Genomic DNA, 24,878 nt, shown 5'->3' with positions numbered 1-24,878 from the left:
CGGGAGGTCTCTCCCCTCCAGTAGCGGATAAAGGAGAGCTGAACTCTCGGCTGCTCGTTTGCACTCCCTGAACGCTCTGTGTCGAGGCGGTCCCTGAGGCCCTCCGCTGGGCTTTGCTGTTGTTCAGTCTGCAGGGAGACGGCTAGCCGGCCTTTGATTTGCTACCTGGGCGGGGTCTCGGTCCGCGCCTTCCCGATTTTCAGGCCTTTGATCCCATTATGAGCCTGTCAGAGTCCATGTCACCGATCTCAGGTACTAGGTCCCAAACCCCAGTCCGCACTTTTCAGTCCCAGCCCAAAGTCATAGCACCCAAATCCCAGTTCATGCGCTGGTCCCAGATCACAACCCCAGTCCCTTTCTCAGTCTGCGTCATCCCCAAACCCAATCAAATTCTGCGCCAGTCCCATGGTTCAGCCTCAGACTCCAGTTCTGGTCCCAGTCTGCGCTAGCCGCAGTCGGGGCACGCGCCACGGCCGCCGGACTGTCGCCGATGAATCGTCGTCCGCCGCCCAGGAGATTAATGCTGTCGGCGGCAACTGTCGAACGCAGCCGTGCGCCGAGGCCGGGCTGGTCGCTCGGCCGGCGCACTGCCATCCGTATACCTGTCCGCACCCTGCCGGCCGCTGTCGCCGGCGCGGTGGCTGGTCGCGGGAGAGGTTTTTGTCCCCAGTTTGGTGTTTAGTCGGCCGGCTCGAGTATAAGGTACACACATTGTTTGGGTGGACTGAACAGTCGGGTGATATGCATCTCTAATAGATGTCCCTAATGTCGCCTTCTTAGATTCTCGTCAGGGCAGCGTCGCTGACTTGAATGTTGGCTGCACCAGTAGCTCGTGAATAGTAAGCACTGCGTTCAGTGCTCACTTCCGGTTACAGAATCTCACGATAGTGCATAATGTCTGAGCAACACCTCAAAACCACGACACACTAGAAACGATCTTAAAATTTAACAAATTTCAAACGCTCTCCTGGAATTCCGTCCAAATCTGATCTGGTTTGAAGCGATGATCAAACGATTACTCGGTGCGGGAACGACACCGATCCTGAATAAATCGTGTCGGCGCTGAGATATTGGCCGTCCGCGTGGGCCGGCCGACTGAATTTCGGACGGGAACGGGCCGGGCCCCGTCGCCGCCGTTGACGGACAGAATATTCGGCCGGCTTTTATTGAGTCGTCGGAGTGACGGCCCGTCTCCGGCGGCCGACGCCGGTCCGACGCCGGCCGTTCTCGGTACAGCCGCGTCAGGGGCTGAGCTGAGCTGAGCTGATGGTGGCGGGCTGCCCCGGACAGTGCAATACTGATCATCTGATGTCACGGTCCGGATAACGTGATGTTGACGTCGCAACTGGGATAATGTGGTACTGCGCGTTTCAGCATGATCTGTCCTGAGGCCCGTCTGTTTTTCAGCACGGCAGTGCCGATAATTTAATCTTTATTTTCCAATCCACTGATCTGTCAAGCTTTGACCTTTCTACGCGATACCCTACATGTGACATATCACGCCTAAAAAGGGAAGACCCGATTTTCAACCTTGAAATCTGGCGATCGACCCGAGCTCTCGCGACACTGACGGGCTGACTTCCCCAACTTGGATGAACTGCGCTCGGGGCACACCATCGACCATGGGACGCTCGGGCGCGCCGCTTCCGGAATGGCGTCAGCCCAGTGACCGTGTCGACGTCTCAGGGCTGCCAGCGAGCGGGCCAGACGTCTCTCGTCTAGTGGCGACGACTTCCGGAGTCTATCCCTTTTGTGACTGCCGACTGGCGCGGATAGTGCTGTCGTCTTCGATGTTTGGATGTCGAAGACATTGCTAGACAGGATGCATCTTTAGAGCTTAAGGTGTTGTTTTATTACAGATCAGTTTTAATTTGATTGCTTTATTGCTAGCATGGTATCTCTTGTCAGGCAAATTTATTTAATGCAATGCAACAATGGATGATCATTTCGGACGGGCGGCGCATTCCAAGCCTCATATCACTCGGCACTAACCAACCAGTCGAGATGCATTTAGCGAGAATCACTCCATGCCATGATCAGCAGCGACAAGGCAGCTACTTGACTCGAGCCACCTGTAATAAGGATGACCTTTACGAAGCATGTCATAAGTAACCGCTCAGGGCCTGTTGCAGACATGTTGGAGCGCCTCGGCGGTCTGGAGAGTGTAAGCCGAGCCAGTGGAATATGTCTTTCAACTGTCAGGGGATGCTGTTATCGCCTCGAGGATAAAACGTGACGTCACACAAATAGCTGCTTTGTTTCGTTAGCATTGTTTGGAAGACTACCTACCTGACTAAGCTTGACTGCTATGTCTAACTGCATTCTTCACTCATGGCAAAGCTGCATGAAAATCCTCACGCAAGGCGAAGGGCTGAGGAATCAGATTTACCGTTTCTGGGAGCTGTTGTTTTGCAGTGAAACCGACGACGAAATCGGCAATACACTTACCGAAAGCGGGCGATATTTCGTTTTGCACTCTGTGGGTGAGGCAAATCGACTGCCCCGCACCGAGATTGGACAGGCTGTAAACACATCTATCGTGTCTCTCTGAAGCTCGCCCTTCCACCCTGGTGCCGCGGCCGACAGCGGTTTGGGGGCGGGGGCGGCGCGAGCCTCGTGTGGTCTCCCCTGAGGCCAGTTGTCGTCAGCGCCGCCTAAATCTATATCCGTCGACTCGGCGCCGGGCCGCCCCGCCCCCGCCCCCGCCCCCGCCCCCGCCGACAGCTCCAGGGCGGGCCGCGGTGAGCGACGGGCAGAGCAAAGGTTTGGACAGAGCAGTGGGTGGAACAAAACAGGGGAGATACGGGGATCGAAAAAAAAACCAGCTTGGGCTTTTTGGGTTCTTTGATGGAATGCAATCATCTGCTGTCCGGTGTAAAATTACATTCAACAACTTAACAATTGGCAATGTTTCGAAAACGGCGCAGCTACGTGAAGTTATAATGGGAACGGTAGTTAGTTTGTTCTGGCATGCAACTCCTACTTGACATATCACATTGTCAATCAAAGCGCCGTTTCTTCTGTCTGTCAGCCAATTGTCACTCAGTACTGGTCCGACGACAGACCGAATCTCTCAAGTTGAACGCTGGCCTGTCTGGCCGTTATCTTGTCGATTCCGAAGCTAGCCCATCTGTCAGTCAGTTGGCGCCACACATCGGTCAGATGACAGGGACCGACGTGACGTCATCAACGTGACGTCACTGGATAAAACGAACCGACACGACACGGCGGCAGAGCTGTGGATGGCTCGAAAAGTGTCCACCGCTGATTTAGGAGAGCATTCTAAGTGCTGTCACCGGTACGGGCACTGATCGACCGAACGAGCCGCTGACCAACCAGCTAGCAGCTGACCAATCAAATTACCGAGCCACCGACCGACCAACTGACCATTGACCAACCGACCAATCCACTGACCGACCGACCAACCGACCGGCCGACCAACTGACTGATTCACCAACCAACTGCACTGGCCAACCGACCGATCCATACGATCAGCCAACCAACTGAATGACTAACCGACCGAGGGACCGACGGACTACCCGAATGACCGACCCAAGTCCCTAAGACCGACCAGTCTTTTTGCCGATTGCGGGTATTGTTGGTCACGACCAACGGTTGCCAGCCTCTGAGCTATCGATTCGCCCACAGAACGGGATGTTTGCAATCGGCCGGAAGCGAAAACACGCTCTACAAGGGCCGGCCGAGCGCCCGGACTGCCGGTCTGTGCGCCTCGGTCGGCTCCGGTGCCACTGCTCGGCTTCTTTCTGGTCGGCTCACAGTGTAAACAGCGCAACAAACAGGCGGCTGACCCGGCCGGGGGCGAAACCGAGTCGCTGAATGGGCAGCTGTGGAGATAAAGTGAACGCTGGCGGTCAGGCGTAGGTGGTGGAATTTATTCCGAACAGATTGTTTGCCAGCTCATGATTGATAAGCATGAATGCAATAACAGTCGGATCGGTGGTTTTCTGTAACATAATCATCACATGTTTACCTAAAGCGGCTGCCTAAGCCTTTACTTTATCATCTTTTAAAGCTCAAACAATTAACAAAACCAAGCTCTGCTGGAGTCTTCCTGTCCAAATTTCATTATTTTAAGACGACGGCCTCTGGGACGGCCATTAATTTGTCTCGGATCGGCGGAGCTGCGCCGATCGTCTGGCCGGTTGGCGTGTTACCGGCTGACCCGGATGTGCCGGGTCGGGCCCGTCGGGTCGGCACCTAGAGACGTCGGGTCGGCACCTCCAGACGGAGCGTCATGCGGCGCCGAGCGGTGCCGAGCGATCCGTGCATGTGCGCACCGGGAGGGCTCGCGTGCTGCGTGATAGCAAGACCGGCCACGCCATCGGCAAACTCGAGTCTAATTTTGTGTTCTCTAATGAATTCATCAGCATGGTAATTTAGCGCAGATGCAAATCTCAGCACGGGCGCGGTACTTCAGAGGGATAATTGTTTTAGTCTGGCGAACCTGCGCGAGAGTTTGTCCCTGTTCAACTCAGCTCAAGTGATCCGGTGATGCTCTGTGTTGTTATAGAGTCCCACAGTTTGTTCGCTATGCTGCCAATTTGCTGCCTGAGAGCTTTGTTATATTCCGATTCCATATTCCAGTCTTCCTTAGCGGTTGTTTAGAGTGGCTCGGGGCAGAACATTGGATCGCCGTATAAAATACATCATAGCAGCTCATCAGACCCCTGTCGATATGAGTTGGGCATCGGTGCCAGAGTTCACTTACCAATATCCGGTTATTGCTGGCAATCCATCATGTTATCAAACCAACGCGAAGGCTAATTTGGCGTAAATATGAAGCTGATGTTTCTAGAACTGTTGGCAGCGAATCTTTTGGCTGCGTGTCAAGTTGTATCAGTCAAAAGATGCCGAGCTTTCTGCAATAGGCTGACCAATAGCCAGTAGGTACTCGCTACTCATTATTTGTCACTCATAAATAAGATCATCTTAGAAAGCCATTTGTGGCTCAGAACTAAAATAGCCCCAGACCTAATGGTCATTGTATGGATTGCACATTGCATAATTACGATTAATGGGCATCTCCTAATTACATGACGTGTATGACAAGGAATGTGGTAGCATCAGAGTCATCCATTCTAAACGTCATGTGAACATTTAGTAATTGACGTGAATGACATAGGACTTCTTTGCTGTTCAACAAAGATAACAATAGGCATAAGTAACTATATGCGTGAGTTCAGTGGCCTCCCTCGCTACCTACCGAGTACGATGCTTAGATATTATAGCATTAGATATTTTCAGCCCTTTAAATCAAACGTGGGACATCCCATATCTACTCCATATAAAATTGCCACTGCTGAGGGCACCGGCCGGAAATGTCTCTGCCCACTGGCGGTCTGTCTCGGTGGCAGCCCCCCCCCCCCCCCCTCCCCCCTCTCCTCCGGTACTATATCACAGGCCGTTCGAGTTGAGCGGACCGCTGACAAAGTTGGAGCGCCGGGGAGGGGACGTCCCCGCCCTCAGTCGTTCAGTCATAGTGCCTGTGTCCGTGCCGATACGTCTGTCCACGCATATGTCATCCACAATCGCTCATACTCCCTCCATCTGTCTCTTACCATGCCTTCGTTTTTCCGCTAGCCTCCCCGTCTATCCCTCACTCGCTTCATCTATCACGGCCCTTCGGTCATTCTACGCACAGATATCGTCTAATCCTTATCCTTCCTTCGTCTGTCCCCTTCTCCCCTCAGTCTATGTAGTCCCTCTCAGTCCTTCCGTTCATCCCTCCCTCGCGGCTTTCACATCTCACCTTCTGTCCCTCACCCTCCCTCCGTCTGTCTTTCACCCCTCTCCCAGTCTCTCCGGACCTTTCTGTTGCACGTGCAGCCCAGTGTTGTGTCTCTTCCCGTAACGTTGTAATGCTTTGCACGAAACGAATTGCCCGCTCCCTTCTTGTGTAAGCTCCGTGGGCATCGCCAACCGATGTCTCTTCTCGCTCTCTCTTCGTGTGAATAGGTTTGGATCGGTGTGACTCGTAGAGATTGGGAGTACCATCCTAGGAAACTCGATGTCGACATCTCTGTCTTTTGTCGAGCTGTGTGTGTGTCGCGACCGGTGTCTGACGCTGTGGCTGAATCACTCGTAAAAATGTTAGTCAGCGTTCCTTGGTCGAACTGTAGGTATGTCTGTTGAGTGTCGCCGGGACTGTATCAAATGACCATGTCGCCGTGCCTTCGTCGAGCTGCATGTCGCTGGTGCTGTATCTGGCTGGTCCGTCAGCGTTCGTACGTCGGTCGCCGTCGCCACAGTCGCTGGGGGCGGGCATTCCAATCGAATTCCGATGGGGTTTCAGTTTGTTGTGGTGTGTGGATGGCAGTGTGGGGTCCGTGCCGCCGTTTGTAGCCGGCAGTTCTGTGCTGCCGTTGACACACTTCATTTGATTTTGGAAGACGTCAGCGATTTAATTGCGAGACCACGAATTAGCACTCTTATTTGACCGCCGACTCCATCTTCAAACAGCAGGACGTGACACTCCTTTTTGGTGACGTCGTATAACTGGACTTTTGTGCTCAATGCTAAGTTACAATGCCCACACATTCTTACCATACCATTCGTATTCATGACCTTAATCGACGAGATGAATCTTATATCTCTTTTTACGATCGCGGCTGCAGTGAATCATCTCCGCTGCAAATCCGCCTCTGTTCACGCGTCAGTGCCATTCTGTCCAATTTGGCCGGCCCTGACCGGGCTGTATTTGATTACGGCTCTGTTACGGCCGCCCCGACAATCGACGATCCCGGCGCGGCGGTGGCGGCGGCGCGCTCCGCCCGTCGACCTCTGTATCGGAGACGGGGCCCAGATGCTGGCCGATATATCGGCGCGGCCGCCGATCGGCCGATACCCCGACACCGTGCCAGGCCAGGGCGTGCCGCCGATTTCTGACAGCGATTGGCGATCGGCGCGCGTGCAAGGACAGATCAGAACGAGGTGTGCGCGCCCGTGTCTTAACGCGTTCTTCAGAGTGTGACCCTGTGCGTGCCTCTGCGTGTAGCCCCGCGCGCGCCTCCGCGGATGTTTCAGCGGTTTCCTCCGTTGGTGCCCCCGCGGGTGCTGACGGATTTCCTCTCTCAGCCGCTCCGTTTTCCAATCCCCGCCAGCCCCACGAGCCGACGGACGGGTCCCTCAGGCACCATCGGCCCGCGCCGGTGCCGACGTCTCGACCCTCTGCTCCAACAATAACACCGAGAGCTGCGAACAGAGGTGTGCCTTACACGCGGGCCGCTGAGGTGACGCGTAAACAGACGCGGCCGCTGCTGCTGACGCCTCTCGGCAGATCTGGGGACGGACAGGTCACAGACGAGCTGACGGCTAAATCTCCTTGGGACGCAAAGACTGTGTTGACCGCTCGACAAGCCCAGGTCGGGCAAGAGCTCAGGCCAGCGCGTTCCAGTATAGTCCCCCGTGGCCCGTGCACAGAAGCCCGTCTTGTAACTTCATTAAGACAACCACGCATGACAGAAATAAGCTGATTTCCTCTATGGCGCGTCCCTTTATCATGTCGTGTGATTAATGCCGGAGCGTAGCAGCTGAAATGACCTCATCTATCGTTCATGGGAACGTCGCCTCCCGGCTCCACTGCGCCACTGTTACGTCGTCGATTGCATTGTGTCCAGCGAAGAAGCCATTCAGAGGCGCAACATTTCAAGTGTACGCAGTAGATTAGGATGAAAATGTATTGCGATGACTAGTTGCTGCACTTCAACTAAAAAGCTTTTGTTGTCCGTCTTAACCAAAATATAAAAGCAATATAATTAAGATGGTTGATTGTACTGCCGAAAATTCTTTATGAGTTCCTTCTTAACAAAGTTGTTTTTATTTTTCAGACTATGGTGATAGCAGATTCAGCAGCTAATCAGCGGCTCATGCGTTAGAAAATGAGTCTACGAGTCTGTGCAGCGCTGCTGCTGCCGCTGCTGATGTCGGTCGCCTGTGCCGATGACCCGGTGGTGACCCAGCTCGACCTGAGCGCTGAGGTCAGCCGACTAACCCACCTCCGGCTCAGCCCCGACTCGGGCCAGGTGTACGTGGCCGGCGTCAACCGGATCTACCAGCTGTCCTCGACGCTGGCCCGGCTGCAGGAGGTGGTCACCGGGCCGCGCCAGGACAACCCGCTCTCATGCCCCGCCTCCGGCTGTCCCGCCGACGTGGCCACCGAGCCCACAGACAATGTCAACAAGGTGCTGGTGGTCGACCAGGAGTCGCGGACACTGCTGGCGTGCGGCTCGGTGCTGCAGGGCGCCTGCACCAAGTACGACCTCAACAACATCTCCCTGCCCAGCCAGGACCTGCCCGAGGCCATCGCCGCCAACGACGCCAACTCGTCGACAGTGGCGTTCATCGGGCCGGAGCACTACCACCCGTGGGGAGCCTCCAACGTTCTGTATGTGGCCACCACCTTCACCTTAGTGGGCATCTACCGCAACACTGTGCCGGCGATATCCACACGGCGACTTGACAATCTGGACTTTGCTGAGCGTTCGTTTAACAAGCATTCGATGATGACAGTGGACGTCAAGTACCGCGACCATTTTTTGGTGGAGTACGTGTACGGCTTCCATGAGAAAGAGTACGCCTACTTTCTGACGGTGCAGCGGCTTTCCCATCTGCCCGGCCAGCAGGAGAGGGGCTACATCTCTCGGATCGTGCGCACGTGCGTCTCCGACGCCAACTACGACAGCTACGTGGAGATGACGCTGAGCTGCGGCGGCGACAACCTGCTGCAGGCGGCCAGGGTGGCCGAGCCGGGCGACGACCTCTCGCAGGACGCCGGCATCCTCGAGGGCGACAGGGTGCTCGTCGCCGCCTTCTCACCCAGCCACGGCTACTCAAACGAGCCGCAGGACCGCGCCAGCATCTGTGTCTTTTCCATGAAACAGGTGGAGGACATGTTCAGCGAGAACATCCACATGTGCTTCAACGGTTCGATGCAGTACCGGAACATGGAGTACATATCGGGACCGATCCTCGACGGACACTGCCCGAAGGCCGGGGTGAGTACCCTCCATTTTTCGATTACTGTCACCGGTTAATCGAACGATGCACTCTGTACCAGCTGGGGGCGGGAATGCATGGGGGTATGGGCGTGGCACAGCCGTTATTGGCCGTCTCACCCCGATTCAGACCTGGCACAAAAAGAAGTGCCTGTAATTAAGTCGGTATGCCGGTATTGACTGGTCAGAAACCGACGTCACGGCTGTTCCCGTTATCTGCAATATCACACATTCCGCATACCTAATGCGCCCGACCGGAATTACGTAACTAGTCCCATTCGTAGACCGGCAACCCTGCTGACTTTTCCACACAAAGCCGGCTGTGTCTTTATCCGGCCGTGTGTGTCGTGGTGTGGTCCATCGCGCCATCCGCTGCACCCGGCGCTGACGACTTCCCCGAGTAGCGCCGCGCTCACAGAGACGGCCCAATTAGCGGCGCCGTTCGGATGCGGACTGCGGGGCCGGCGGTCTGACCCGCTCATTACCGGCAATTAGACGTCGCTGCCTCCGACCGCCGACCGTCCGGCCAAGTGGTAGAAGGTAGCGGTGTAGACACCGGGCCGTAGACGGTGGCCAGTGGAACTAGCTAGGAGCGGGGCTTCGGCATCAGACGCCGGGCAGTAGATAAGTAGGCACCAGCAACCATGGGTAGGTACCGAGCGGTAGGCACCGGTGCTTTGCGGTCTGAGCCGCAGTTCCGTACTTTGCGCGGGCGGCCTGTCAGTCCGGCGTGACTCCGTCTGCCGTCTGCGAGCGGTGATCGGCTTCAATTCCACCAGGTGGGATGTGGTTTAAACCCGCAATGGCCCATCCGTGTGCAGCGCCGCTAATTTCCGACTCGTTCTGGAAAAACCGATACTGTGCGCCGGTTAGAACACCGTAGCCGGGAGCGCACTCAGACCCACTGTGTTTGTTTTGTGCACCAAACATGATATCCTCACGGCAACATGCGCTAATTGGACCTCCCACGCTCCCACTCTGCTCGATGAGGGGCCGCTTGGTTTAGTCGAGAGGCATCTCTAATATTTTGACACCGGCCATAGACGTCAAATTCAGGCATCCACTCTTTAAGTCTTACGTCAACTTCCATCCATTCTGCGTGGGTGTAACAGCGGGGTAGCTCCCGTGCGGTCAGTCCCACCCACCGCGCGCCCGCTGTTTTAATTTCCACAGCTGCGCGCCGCCGAGTGTTTAGAGCTCTAATTATGTGGATCTGTGGGTCAGTGACCAGATATTGATTCGACAACACGGAGGTGATACATGGGCGGCGCGCCGGGTGGCCGCTCCGGCGGCCGGCCCCGGGGCAATGATGATTGAATGTCCCGTGATAATGGATTACGGCGCCGTACCGTCACGGGTTATTATCATTAAACTTCCGGGCTTTGTTAGTGTCAGCTTTAAGCGGGTTGTGAACCGCGACCACATCCCCGGATGATGTAGGCAGATCCACCGGCTCCGCTCGTCATTAAGTGCATTATGTATATTTCTCATCATTAGATTCACGGCGCTGCGCTTGGTTTAATGATGCGCATGATAGCTGCAGATTCTCATGTAGTTAATAAAATAGGAATGCTCCCCTAAAAAGGCTAAAACTCTCGGTGGATAAGTGGTCATTTCAAACGGTGGGAGTAGATATGGCTCCTTAGCAGTTACGGCAGTTTGGTCATGGCATCAGTATAGTATGCGCTCGGGGAGCATTCATTCTGGCCAGGGTTCATAATGTCCAGGGTACGTTATGCCCAGTGTCGAAATGACCAGTGCCTTAAATGGGCCAGAGTTCATAATGTCCAGGGATTGCAATTTGCATGGTCCAAATGCGGCCAACTGGCTGCAGATAGGGTATATTCAAAGAGGCCAGGGCTCATAATGTCCAGGGGACGATGTGTCCAGTGTTCGAAATGGCCAGGGTTCATAATGTCCAGGGCACGATGTGTCCAGTGTTCAAAATGGCCAGTGCCTTGAATGGGCCAGAGTTCATAGTGTCCAGGGATTACATAGTCACTGAAAGTGACGTCATTATGTAAAAAAACACGGAACCAGCTCAATGCGAAGCAGTGCAGTGCCGAAGGCAATGCCTTAGGAGAGATTACAGGCAATAGTAAATCAAATATTTTTAGGTTAAGTGGTTATGTATCTGGCTTCAGGCCGAAGGCCTGAAGCCTGATGCATAACCACTCAAACCTAAAAATATTTGATTTACTATTGCTTGCAATCTATTCATGCGAGAAACTATTTCCTTATCCCCGGTAGGCAAACATCATTACCTTAGGTTAGGTTAGGTTAGGTTAGGTTAGGTTAGGTTAGGTTAGGTTAGGTTAGGTTAGGTTAGGTTAGGTTAGGTTAGGTTAGGTTAGGTTAGGTTAGGTTAGGTTAGGTTAGGTTAGGTTAGGTTAGGTTAGGTTAGGTTAGGTTAGGTTAGGTTAGGTTAGGTTAGGTTAGGTTAAGTTAGGTTAGGTAAGGTTAGGTTAGGTTAGGTTATTTTAGGTTAGGTTAGGATAGGTTAGGTTTGGTTGGGTTGGGTGGACTATGTAATCCCTGGACACTATGAACTCTGGCCCATTCAAGGCACTGGCCATTTTGAACACTGGACATATCGTGCCCTGGACATTATGAACCCTGGCCATTTCGAACACTGGACACATCGTGCCCTGGACATTATGAACCCTGGCCATTTCGAGCACTGGACACATCGTGCCCTGGACATTATGAACACTGGTCTCTTTGAATTTACCCTATCTGCAGCCAGTTGGCCACATTTGGACCATGTAATCCCTGGACAATATGAACACTGACCAATTCAAGGCACTGGCCATTTCGAGCACTGGACACATCATGCCCTGGACATTATGAACCCTGGCCTAAATAATACGCACCCATGCGCTCAGCATTCCTTCTCAAGCTCCACGAGTCGCGCTGAGCTCCGAGTTGGGTTTCGCCACCCCACCTGCCGTTCCCACCGGCCGTCACGGCGCCGCCGCTGCGTTCTGTGTGTGGTCCATGAGTCGTGCACCGCCACTGATGTGTGCTGCATTCGTCCCAGCCCTCCCTTCTCAGAGCCCACACCTACAGGGGAGTCTCGCCCTCGGCCGGGGACTGGGGCGAAAAATTGTATCGTTTTGTCGTTGTCGACGACAACCGAGGAGACGATCTTATGGCGACCAAGCGCAGCGCCTGAACTGATTAACTCCTTCCGCTTAGTGCGGTTAGAAGCGCACAATCCATCCGCCTCTGCCCACGCAACCCAATCACCTCTGCCCACGCAAACCATTCTCTGTCCCTCCCCATCACATCGACTCGCAGTTCTCGAGTCCTTTACCTCCCGTACGCGGCGGCATCCTAGTGGAAAATTTCCTGGTAGCTACAGACATATTCCAGCTCCCCGTAGCTATTTAGTATATACTGCGTCGTTCGACCATCGTTCGGACGGCCGATCGGTGACCCTCATAAAGACGACCAATGGCATACCAAGTGGTCGCCGTGGTTGTACGCTGGCAACACGTGTCTAGCAAATCTAGTACATTCCAGGACTCGGCCGGCCCCTGCCCGCACCCTTCAGCGCCGCCCCCGGCCGGCGGCCAGTTAGCGTCCCCTCCAATCCGCCGGGGCTCCTTTTGTGACGTCAAAACCCACCCCGGTGGCGCCTGGGGGTAGGTCCGCGGCGGGACATCTTGAGTGGGACCGTGTCAGTGCCGGCAATGTTTTGATGAGGCCGAGGGGAGGGCACGCCATGACATGCCCACGGGGATATGGTGTCTCGGGACTTCCAAGGTCGAGGAACACGGATCGTCGGACAATTGAGCCTGACGGCTGAGCGCCCTGCGCTATCAAAAAGGAGCGGAATTATAATATATTCGCACGCAGCGTCCGTGGCGTCTGCACGACTGAAGTGTACCAACTTGAGCACGTTTTGTTCAAAGGTGAGTGGAAGTCGACCAGTGGCACCGTCGAAGGGTCACCGAAAGGGTCAAAAGGGCTATCTATTCTTTTCCGCGGCGCTGTACAGCTCTATGTATATAATTGGTTCCCGAGTTGTGCGCGGGTTTTGAAAAAATATTGAAAGGCAATATCTTTCATTTAATGACCTCTGGTGACCTGACCTTTGACTTAGCCTACAAAACGAATGTCATATTTTCGCCCTTATTGTTGGACGTTCTTTCGAATGCCGTTTCCTGCTTGTCACTACGTGACCCAGGATCCGAGTTAAAAGGGCGGGGTGTTTGACCCCCCCCCCCTCCTGAGCAGGGCGTGGAAATCAAGGACCCTCAGCGGGGCGCGGGTTAGACATCTTGAGTTAACAACCAAATAAGCCCGTTTTTCTTTGGACGACAACCACCGAAACACTTTTTCCAGCCCTGGCCGGGGAAGTTGGGAGGTTCAGCTCCCCCACCCACCCGTCACATATGGGGCACATGGTCAGAAGAGGAAAACCTTCTTGTGTATGGATGCGCCGTAAATGTGGCATGAAGCAATTCTAAAGCAAAACCATTAGTTTTCAGTTCTTATTTACTCATTTGATTAGTTATCGAATGATGCCTTATAATATCAATGTAATTCCGCGACGGTAACTGTTCTCTCGCTTGAGCGACTGGTAACTAAGTAACCCACCTGAGTACAACTGATTCTGATCGATCGTTTATCTTAATGCGCCTGACCGTCTCTAGACGGCGTATCAAGCGATATCGGTCCTAGACAGTGCAATGTATTGAACTATCGCTATTCGCTAACCTCGGCGTACTTGACCAGCCTTCTGAACGATCGCCAACTCCGCCGTGCCTTAGCCGTGTGGGGAGCGGCACTGCTGATAATTCATCGTCACGATCGCTCCATAAATCGGCGGGCCGCCCGCCGCGAGTGTGTCCGTGTGCGCGGGTGGTCGCCGCGTGCAGTCAGGAACCAGCGGTGCCTCCACCAGCCCGCTCCCAGACTGTGGCACAGCAGGGAATATGCAGGACGTCGAACCAGACGGCGGCTCGGGAGCGGAACTTTGTCTCGTGTCTGGGTAATTTGGGTGGGATGTCGCTCGCGGGAGCTGGGTTTGCATTTATCGGACTTCCGTGGTCTCCCTGGACAGTGGACAGTGGTAAGGTCAACTCGCCTTTCAGCCGCATGGCTGCATGCGGGGCACGGTTGACGTGGAGATAACGTGGACGCTTTTGGTTAAACGGAGTGGTCATCCCGGCAAGATTCTTATCGGCCATTTTTGCAGTGCTGCTGTTAGTCATTCTGGCAACATTTTATGGGGCATTTTGGCAGTATTTCCATTGGGCATTCGGGCAATAATCTTATCGGTCATTCGGGTAGTATTGGTGACGATCGGTGGCATTGGTCGGGAGTATCGGTCAGCCTGTCTGTATCGGTCACTCTACCAGTATCGGTGTCTCCGCCCCTCGTTCGGTCTAGGTCGGAGCGGCCGGTGGCCAGTGCTGACCAGCCGAGTGTGCCGCTGACCTGACCGGCAATATGCCGCCCCTCCCCCTCTCCCCCACCGGCCGGAGATAGGCGAAGGTAATGGCCCGAACTGGGAGATACGCCGGCCTGGCCGGCCTGACCTACTCCTCCCGAGCTGCTGATGGCGGAGCATTGGCATAAGGATAGGATGAAAAAGGCAACTCAGAGTCAGTAGACAATGCCGGAAGGGTACCGCAGTGCTCCAATCCTATTCTGAGGAAATTGAGAACTTTTATTTTGGTGAGTGTTTCTTCTGGCCACCAATGCATGATATGCTGCGATAATCGACCCTTTTTAACATCACACAATACGCGGCATGGGTTAGTCCCAAATGCCACCTGACATCCATACCTATGTTTTTGCTATGTGCGTGCAGCCGACAGATACTTTTGTTACAAACAGCATGTCATGTTCACGAAGAAAATAATTGACTTATCTGTGCTATAGCGCTTTATAACTCTTGATTGTGGAATGTTGAACCAGGCGATATTAACCTCCCCACAATACTAAAAGGGCAGGATTCCGCAGTTTTTGGTCGTTTTATGCAAGACGTATGATAACATGAAGCGACCTCGGAAGACGGAAGCCAATATAGGCGATCGCTTCCTTCCTCATCCAGTGATATTGCTGCATCAACAGTTTTCTCTCGCGCGGGCCACCGTTTGGAATTGTGTGTCGCCCCATAAAAGGTGATATACGCCCTCCAATCTGTACGATAGCGAGACTAAATCATGCAGAAATAGCCGCCACTGCGTAGACGGAGATTGGGTTTCTATCGAGACGTTGATTACACTCGGCGTCTCTTTCTGCGTAGCAAATGACGCGGACGGAACATTTGATGACCTGTTTCCGATGGAAATATCCCCAAATTTGGACGTGAGGACAACAGTCACGATTGCATCAGCAATTTGTATAAAAAGAAACACAGTCAACATTTGATTTCGGCAGAGACGGCGCCCCTGGGAGCGACACGCACCGAGAGGACATCTTGACAGTGCGTCGTTACGACCCACCTGTGCCGCGCGAGGGTCACCGGGGTCCTTTATCATGTCTCGCGGCGGTACCGCGGGGCGGCCATCGTGCCCACCATTTGAATACGGACGTGCCGCTCGTGCTAGCCGCTCCGCCAAACGGGCCCCTATCGCCGCCCGCATTTAGACCGGAGCGAATTTGACGAGCGACATAAATCCGCCGGCTGTGACGGTCCCGGCGCGGCGCGGCGCCACTGCTGGCCGCGTCCGGCCGTGTCCGCGCCAGATTTGTCTCTCGGGCGCGGCGGAGGCGGCGCGGGTCTGGATAGGTCAGCGGATGACGCCTCCGTCCGGCCTGGAGGACTCCCCGGGGACGAGTTGGGAGGACGCCGGACGCCGAAATAGCACTGATCGAGACCGAGGACAGTGAAATACGGCTGGTCGGGGCGGCGGCGCGCTGAAATATGGCCGGAATTGAGCCCAGAGAACGCCAAACTCGCGACATTAGCACCACGGAGAACGGCCGCGATGAAGTCAGCGCAGGATCAGGGGACTCGTATTTTCCTATTTTATTTTCCAATCATTTTTGCTAGTTACATGTCCAAGACGACCTCGATTATTTGATTAGCTGGCTATAATAGTTCGCTTTTTGCTTCATCCGTTCTTTGGACGTCACAAACGTGTCAGACTGTCCACAAGGCATCAGCTTATTTTGTCAATAGATGTCGCTAGTGGTAAATGCCTTAGGATAGACTGTGCCGCAATACAGTGTGCAGGAATTTGCGCTCAGCCGAGGGTAGGTAAGTAAAGGGCTGTTGCGTATTCGAAAATTATGGGATGACAGACCGGTGGCACGATGCTGTGCCTGAATATCACCGATTAGTGACCCGAATTTGGGCACTTACCGAGGCTAACTTGGATCCATGATAGTACGGACAAAACCATACCTGCAGCACTGCGAATCCAAACTAACATGAGGAGGACGCGCTATATGATGATCTTACGGACACCTTAGTCTCTCTATCATTCTGTGTAACGGTGAATATGCTTGTGGGGCAGAGCTTACATAACCTTAGTGTGGATTTCAGTGTCCTAAATTGCGTTAGTCGCGATAAAAGATAGTCGCGTTTTGCATATTTGCATATGCGGCAGATGCTGAACTCTTTCGCAATTGTTCACTCCAACTCGGCACCTTACTCCCTGACATACGGAGCATTTAAAATCCTCGCTCCATTATCTCAGTGTACGATCACAGCACGTGCAACTTGGATGAGCCTGTCGACGCTGCTGCACTGTGTGGCTCCCCGCTGAACGTGTCTCGCGCGCGGCCTCTGAAGACGGCCGGACTCGGCGCCACCCCCGCTGTGGACAGCTCTGCACACAGACTGACCTGAGAGTATTCCCCTGGAGGTGCCGACACTCGGACTTCAGATGGGGCTGTCGCCGGTTTGTGTGAACGGTCGCTGAACGAGTGCTCCCCGCGGTCCGGTCGGTACGGGGAACGCGGCTCGTCCGCCTCGTCTGCCCGGTGACAGCCGACCCCGCGCGGCAGTCGAGAGGCGGACGCAGTGCAGGAACGGAGCTCAGGTTACCCGCTGGACTGATATGAGACTCGTTTTACTCGCCACTGGTGTAGCCGAGAGGGCGACTCAGTGACTGCAAGTTGCAACTGCAACTGGCCAGGCACAACTCCACGTGTCGGATGAAACCTGACTGTTGGATGTCCTTCCTTTCCCACCTCCAACACAGACAGAAACGGACAGCCCCTGGTTCATTAGAGGCGCCACCCATTACTGCAGGCCTCAGCTAGCTCGGGTGGCCCTTGAAGGCTGCCGACTGTCGAGACTGACGACTGTGACGACTGCCGGAACTGACGCGAGCTCCGAGCTGCAGCAGCTGTGTGGGTTTACCGTGCTCCAGCCAGTGGCGGATCCAGGGGAGGGCAAATAAGGCAATTGCCCTCCACAAAGGACATCATTTTTAACATTACGTCTATGGCAGTGCATGAAAAGAAACAATAAATTGTGATGGGTTGCCCCTCCCAAAAATCTGGGTTGGATCCGCCTATGGCTCCAGGCTCCAGCTGTCGTGTCCTTCCCCCAGCGGGGCCCGGCACCGTGTTAAAACCACTCAGGCCATTATGGGAATTGGCCGGGGCGGGACGCGCCAACGATGCGCCAAAGCTCCGACAATCTCCGTCGAGATGCAGGCAAACAGACAGGCCGTAAACGCGAACGGCCCCCGAACGCAGCTGCTGCTCGTCTCATCAACGTTGGTGCGCTGGATGACAAAATTATGCCGGTATATTTGCACTGAGCGCGCCGGTGCGAGGCAGCTGACTCCGGAGCCGCACAACATCGCGACATGAAAAATGTCTGTTCATTCGTTATATTTTCTTCGCCAGCGCTTTTGTTTTGAGAGATCTGAAAATGGTTAGTCTCAAGCAAGGGAAAATTACGCATATTGAAGGGCCTGCTAAGCATGGAAGAATGTCTTCCATGCTGGTTGTTCTCACTCTCAGCCGTTTTACGTAGTTCACCATTTTTAAGCATAGACTTGCATCCACTTGCATGCACCTTTGACCTGATTATTGCAACCTAATATAAAATGTTCATATAAAAGTAATCGGAACTTTAATTGGACAATATGCGATTGCACTTTGTCGGTGTCGGTTCATTTGCCTTTATTGTGGTGTCCCTTTTCGTAGCACGGCATTAAGCTAGCTCAAATCGCCTCCTTCCTTTCATGTTGGCGCTGACTCAAGTCCTTGCACTTCACGAGGTGGTGACGGGGTCCAAACTTCCTCTCGCGACCGACTCACTACTTTATCGCAGTTTGATTGCGACAGCGACCCACATCTCTTAAAACCGAGCCAAGTAATGACTAATGAGCATGTCAAACTTCATCCACCAAATCGTAAAAGTTTGATCGAGCGGCCAACCGTCTAACATGTTTATAAGCTTGCCCCGAACCCCGGCTATCTGGCAAAAGGCAACAAATCACCAACTCTTCTCTGACGTTTATCCCTGGCTGCACGGGACGGGATCGTGCTCTGCGTGCAAACCATCGGTCCCTGCATGAAGTGTAACCATATCGCAGCCCATTCGGGAAGACGAATGGCGGATCTTCCCACAAAGAGAAGTCCGGCTCTCTCGCCATATACTCGGTCATACTAGCTGCTCTGAGTCTGATGTATGCCGGCCGGCGCCAGGCATAGACGTTCTCTGGGCGGATACAAAGCTGACACTAGGTCCACGTACCATTGTGATCCTGCTGGTTACCTCTTACCAGCACTTTCATACGTCACCATCACCACTGGTTGAGACTCATTCCGTCATCCGTCACCTGTCATCTGTCATTCGTCATCGGTTAACTCTGTCGCTCGCTGGTAGCATTTCCTCTGGTATTGCATAACGGCTTCACGCTTTCTTCCCATGTCTGCGTCCGGTGGCGACTGTTACTACTCACTTTCAATGATGATGTCTCCCTGTGCACTTACGCCGTTGGTTGATACAAGCCTTTTTAATGCTTGACTAGCTCATTCAGCGTCTTTCAGCCAACAACAGTTGGTTTCGTGCTCTACTTCCCTTCGCCACCATTCGAGTAAAATTCCCGCTTTGTCTGATCACCCGCCATTATCAACTTACTGTGCGGAAGGAGTTCAGACGTTCTTGCTTGAGACGGAATTGACTAATTTGTTGCCGGTGCCGTTTCGGCCATCGTTCTCGGCGTCATTTATGTCCATTCGCACGCGACGGAGCTACATTTTAATTAAATTCATTTCTGTTCATTGATGCGTGCTCTAAAGCGACTCATTTTTCAGTTCTCACGGAACGTGTCATGAATATGATAGCTCATCGCCGCATGATATCCATGGAGAATTGCTCACTTGCCGCTGAGGTGGTGTCATTGTCTGTCGAGCTGTTCTGAATGACCGGCTATCTACGCCATCCGGTTGTGTCGCTCCGGCGGCGACCACTGAGGGGCGACACGACACGATCTCGCCTGCCCACCCACACACCGTCACCCGCCCCCCACGGCGGCAGGTCACGTGACCGGTGCCTGGGTCACGCGCCGTCACGCTGTCACGTGGCGGGCGGCACAGAGCGCCTCTGTGCGGCAGATGTGAGCCGGGAGGGAGAGAGGGAGACGTGGGCGGGCAGAACAGAGCGGGGTTGTTACGGTGACCACGCGGCTCTCCGTATACAGAGAACCAACGCCTCTCTGTGCCGGACTGGTACGGCGAGTCGTGGTGCACAGACCTGTGAGAAATGAGGAACAAGGCGGGTCTGTGGGCGCTCTGAGGAGGCTGGCTGGACGGTCATTGTCTGCGCATGGTGCTTGATGAAGCTATATGGATCAACATTTGAATGTGCAATATGACATCATTCTCCTCATAACCGACAGCGAAATGCGTCGGGGTAGCATCGATTACCTAGTTTTATCAGCGTTACTCATATAACTTGAAATGTTCAAAGGGGTAACTTTCTGCCATTTTATTTGTTTTATTTCTAGCTGTCGATACGTAGTCATGCCAGTTTTATCGCTTGTTAATTGATTGTTTTTTTTTTACCTCAACCATTTTCTGTCTCTTTCAGACCACCGGCAACATCCAGTCGTTCTGCGACGTGGGCCTGAAGATTTCCGCGGTGCACCCGCTGACGGCCGAGCCGGTGCTGTCCTGGGACCAGCGGATCACCAGCGTGGCCGTCACCTCCACGGGTCGACACACGGTGGCGCTGCTGGGCACGCAGCAGGGCACACTGAAAAAGGTGAGCGGCGGAGCGTTACCCATTCACCGCTTTTATGAGGTCTGATCGACCGCCGCGATATAAAACACAGCTGCGATCCCACGCTGTTTACCGACAACCACTGGCATCCTTTGACGGATCGGGCGATTCTCCGAGGCGGCGAGAAACCTGTACGATCAATCACTGACTGTGGCGTGGTGACAGCCGAACCGTGTCCCAAATCGACCGCACACTTCGGAGGCTGCCCACCACTTCCCATCGGCCGCGGTCGCCGCAGACCGGCCGCACGCGCCTGGGCCGCTCCGGTCGGCGACAGGCCGCTGCGCCGAGGCAGACCGCTCGCTGAGATTTCCGTCGCTCGGCGGAGCCTCATTTGGCAGGGGCGGGCGAGCGGCGAGCGGCGGGCGCCGGCAGTTACCCTAATCACCGACCGGTCCGTCACCAAGACCGACGCCGGCCCGCCTGACCTGCATCGGAACGGCGCATTAGCGAGGCGCCGAGCGGCCGGCCGCGCCGTGCCGGCGCCGGATGTGATCCCTTCCGGTGACGGGCGCGGCGGCCGCGCAGCGCCGCTCCGACCTCCTCCGCCGACCTCTGCCGCGAGCCGACGACCCCCGGCACCGAGCCGACGACCGGCGCAGACTTTTTACCGGCTCGCCCACCGACTGTCAACGCCCCTCATTAACGTCGGAGCCGACTGTCACCCTCAGACCTCCGAGGAGGCGGCGGCGGCGCCGACACCCGCTGGGCTTGTCGGACGCTTTCCTGCACAGATTTCCCGCGGCGCGCTCGCTGATGGGCGCCGTTTATGCGTTCCGGTGACAGCTGCCACGGCCGCGCCCAGAGCGACGCAGGTTTCTGTGTGGAAATCGGCGACATTTGCAGAAAGTTGGCAGGTTGGGCAGGGACGCGCGGCTGCTATCCTCCGCCGCCGTCGCCGCCATTCCGCGTCGCCCCGAGCAGAGCAGCTTTACTCCATTGGCGCTGAATCACGGCCGGGAGCTTACCGGCGGCAAAAATATTGCCCTGCTTAGAATCCCTTATCAGGCACCCCAGACTCTCTCCGTTCCATTTGCCGAGGGCGTCATTCGTTTTATTTTGGTCTATGCGTACCCATCAATCATCTTATTTCCCTCATTCCCTTTTTCCTGGAGCATTTACCTTTCATTGCACTTCCAATGATCCGTATTCTTTTGTGATTCTGGCTGAAATCTTTCTTGCTCAGTTCCGGCTGATTGATCCGCAGTTTTTATCTGTGGCTGGTCAGCCTGGTCTCCATACCCCTGTCTCGACTTTCTGGGCTGACTTTCCACTGTTCCATGTCCCGGTCCCAATCTGGGTCTGGCGATGGCGCCGCCACTGCCGGCTCGCTGGCGGCGCCAGTGACCGGGTCACTCGACACCAATTGATCACGAGATGGTGAGACACTGCTCCAAGAGGAGAGCGACCCGCCGCTCGACTCTCCGCTAAAGGCATTGATTATCTGTGCCAGTGGCCGTTGTCGCTGTCCGAAATTGGTCAGATTAAGGCTTTGTGTCGAACAAAGAAGGCGGAAATCCAGCAGAGGCGGCCCACAAGAGCGCTGTGTTTGGGGGATTGAAGAAAAACAAGACGCGATGAACGGACTGAAAAACAACCGGCGAACGCGGCCCGGCAGTTGCTTGTTGTGTGTTCATTTGTTGATGGCGACTCGTTGGGAACTGGCAAGGGCTGAGAGCAGTAACAGGGATGCGCCGACTGACGTGGCACTCAGTCTGCCGCGTGTGGTGCGCAGCTGTCTCTCGTGTTCCCATGAGCTTTAACGATCTGTTTACCCTATGTCTGCATGCACAGCGGCGTTCATTCATCAGACACATTTCGTGGGACAGTAAACGGTGACGTTTACGCCGCCGAGGCGTGCTACAGATCGACGCATTGGTCGGACTTGGTTTTTATGTCGCGTTTACGATGCGTTTTGTTTGGCTTAACTGCCGCTTACGACCCAGATGGCGACATTGACGTGTCTCCTACCTCGAACTATTCCATCCCGCGTCGCACGCCTTCCCGACCGCCCATCCGGAGCTCAGACGCTGGCAGCGGTGGCGGCGCATCCCCGCTCGCCGCCCCCGCCCCCACCCCCGCCCCCGCCGTCGGTCCATTCTCTGTCGCCGAACGACTCCGGGCGGCGCCAGCGGCCTCCGAATCGCCGCCAATGCCGCGGTCGCCGTCCGGAACTTCATTTTTGGATCGGCAGCCGGCGACGTCCTGTTTTCGTCCGGCCGCCCAGCCGGCTGAGGCTGGGCGCCGGCCGTCGCCGGGGGCATACTAACGTCTCCGACGGAGGCCGTCGGCGGATCAGACCCGCGGCTCACCACCCGCCGGGCAGCGGTGGGACCGTGCCCCACCACCCCCGGGCAGGGGTGGGACCGTACCGTCGGCTCTGGTGGGACCGTGTCACCGTCACACGTGACCGAGCATCAGTCGCGCTGGGACCAATTTGTCCCGGCGTGTCGGCGGGCCCCAGACGCACGGCGAGCTGCGACAGCGCGACGGCTCCCGCAGCCGGTGGCGTGTCACCAGAGTCTTGCTGTGTCACCGGCTGTCATGTTGTGTTACGGGGTGTCACACGCAGGCGCCACGGGTCACGCGCCAGTAGTGCTCCAGGTTCACCTTGTCAGGAGCTGTTTCACGCGCAGTTGTGCGAATATCACTGTGGAATTCAGTCATCGGACGGTATTGGTAGTTGGATATGAATATCGCTCATATAGTATTATCTGTGGCGAATTATTTAACAAAGCGTCTCAATTGTTGGATGCCTGGGCTCAATTTGTTGGGCTTGTCGGTGGTTTCGGTGAGTCCGACCATCGACGGTTAGGAAAAATAAAACTTGAGGAACAGGCTACATGGTCGAATTGATTGTTTATTGACCGTGGTATGTACTTACATTCGAGTATAAGGCCATAAGTCCGGGACGAGAACCAACTGGTGTGGAAGATGGCACTGAAGAGAGTATTTATCGTGTTAGTGGAACGTGACAGCTCGCGTTATTGCGGGACTGTCTGAGACATGTCGATTTATGGAGCAATGCGCTGGAAACTTTTTTTTGTTATTTCCGGGAACTATCGGAGCAAATTTTCTTTTTATTGATATCAGTGCACTGTAAAGTGAACTCCACTAGTGTAAAAGAAGTGTAGTCTGGGTATGCTACTTTTTCAACTATTTTACGAGCCTGCAATGATTTTAGCTGCGGTGACCGGCGGCTGGGATCTCATATAGATCCGACCCGAATGCCGTTTGATGCATTTTCCGGGCGTGACAGATATTGCAGGGACTGTCTCGTAAACCAGAATTATATATTGCGCCTGTTTTGGTGGAGGGCGATTTGAACTGTGTCGTAAACTGAATCACAGTTTCTTAACCCTCGCATGTGTGCGGCGTTTGCCAGCTTCTAATGTGTAGGGGGGGGGGGTCGGTTGGACCCCCCCCCCCCTTGCCGTTTGGCCCCTGATCGAGCTAGAGCTTCGCGGAAAAAACGAGCGTGTTGCCCGTGACGAGAGGAAGCCGATGATACCCAATTTTAAGGTCCCAGGTCATTGGTTGACCTTCCAGGTCAGGTCAATGACCCAAAGTCGGGAAAATCGGGAGCTGTTAGAAAGTCGTAAAGTGTGGCTGCTAAGGGGTTTTTCGGGGTGCTGATCACGAATATCGTGTTAATTTTGATCACAGATGATGTCTTGAAGCATTTAGACCAGGTCGGGTCAGGTCAGGTCAGGTCAACCAGTAGGCGTCGTGACGGGTATTCGTAGTACGTGTCAACCGCCTCTGACAGCTTCGTAACATGTTACGAAGTCACCAAAACTACTTCGTAAATGTTCAACTGGTTGCTAAATTCGAATTCAGCTCCAAAAACTAGCCTAGAAACATGTAAAACTCGAAAAAGTGACCCGAGGTCACCCGAGGTCACCAAAGGTCAATGACCTGACCTGACCTTCAGGTGACCTTGACACACACGGGAGTAACATCAAATCACATGTTTGAACGTTTGAAACCACGAAAAGCTTGCAAACACGCGGCTAGTGCGAGCCGACATACGCGAAATCGCGATTCCGGCCAAACATGGTCTCGGAAAAGAGGTCACAGGTCAAAGGTAATTTGGGTCAGGGTCATGAAATTTTCAGGGTAGGTGTAAAATTGATCAATGCGAGGGTACTGAAAGTTTCGTCGCGATCGGCCGCTTTTTACGCGAGTTATTCGCGAAAAACTATGGGGGGGGGTCCATCCGACCCCCCCCCTACACATGCGAGGGTTAAATTAAATAAGTTATGACACTCATACTGGTTGTAAATACCTCTGAATTCTTTGTTTAAAACTCCGATGGCTGCATTGCAGTAAATTTGTTAGCATGTGATGTTTTCGAACCGAGATGTGTTATGTTTTTCTCATTTGAAGCAATATTCCAGCTTATTTCATATCCATAGCTTTCGGCTTATTGGTGCATTATTTTTCATCCGACCTGATGAGTCTGCCTTATTATCTCTGTAGAGTTTCGGAGACCTTTCTCGGCAGCATCCCCTAGCTAGCGCATATAACTAACCCTGCCTTGAAGTACCCTTGGGGATAACTGGAGCAGTTTCCACTCTCTTTACCCCCTCCAGTAACAGCCGAGTGATGGCGGCGCCATTCGCAGCATGTCTGTGTGCCGCTGCGGTAATTAA

At 54.4% G+C, this 24,878-nt stretch overlaps 1 protein-coding gene across 1 annotated transcript in view; it reads left to right on the top strand.

The window, feature by feature from the left end:
* LOC122394164 (plexin-B-like) overlaps window positions 1-24,878 on the top strand; it is a 69,650-nt gene that overhangs the window by 7,986 nt on the left and 36,786 nt on the right. The window contains exons 2-3 of the mRNA XM_043390855.1: window positions 7,848-9,014; window positions 20,032-20,205. Of these exons, the coding sequence (XP_043246790.1) occupies window positions 7,899-9,014; window positions 20,032-20,205 (1,290 nt within the window). The 5' untranslated portion in view covers window positions 7,848-7,898. The remainder of the gene's footprint in view (window positions 1-7,847; window positions 9,015-20,031; window positions 20,206-24,878) is intronic.

Source organism: Amphibalanus amphitrite, unplaced genomic scaffold, assembly GCF_019059575.1.
Source record: "Amphibalanus amphitrite isolate SeventyFive unplaced genomic scaffold, NRLGWU_Aamphi_draft 000025F_arrow, whole genome shotgun sequence".
NCBI classification, from domain to species: domain Eukaryota; kingdom Metazoa; phylum Arthropoda; class Thecostraca; order Balanomorpha; family Balanidae; genus Amphibalanus; species Amphibalanus amphitrite.
This window is presented reverse-complemented; position numbering and strand designations above follow the sequence as displayed.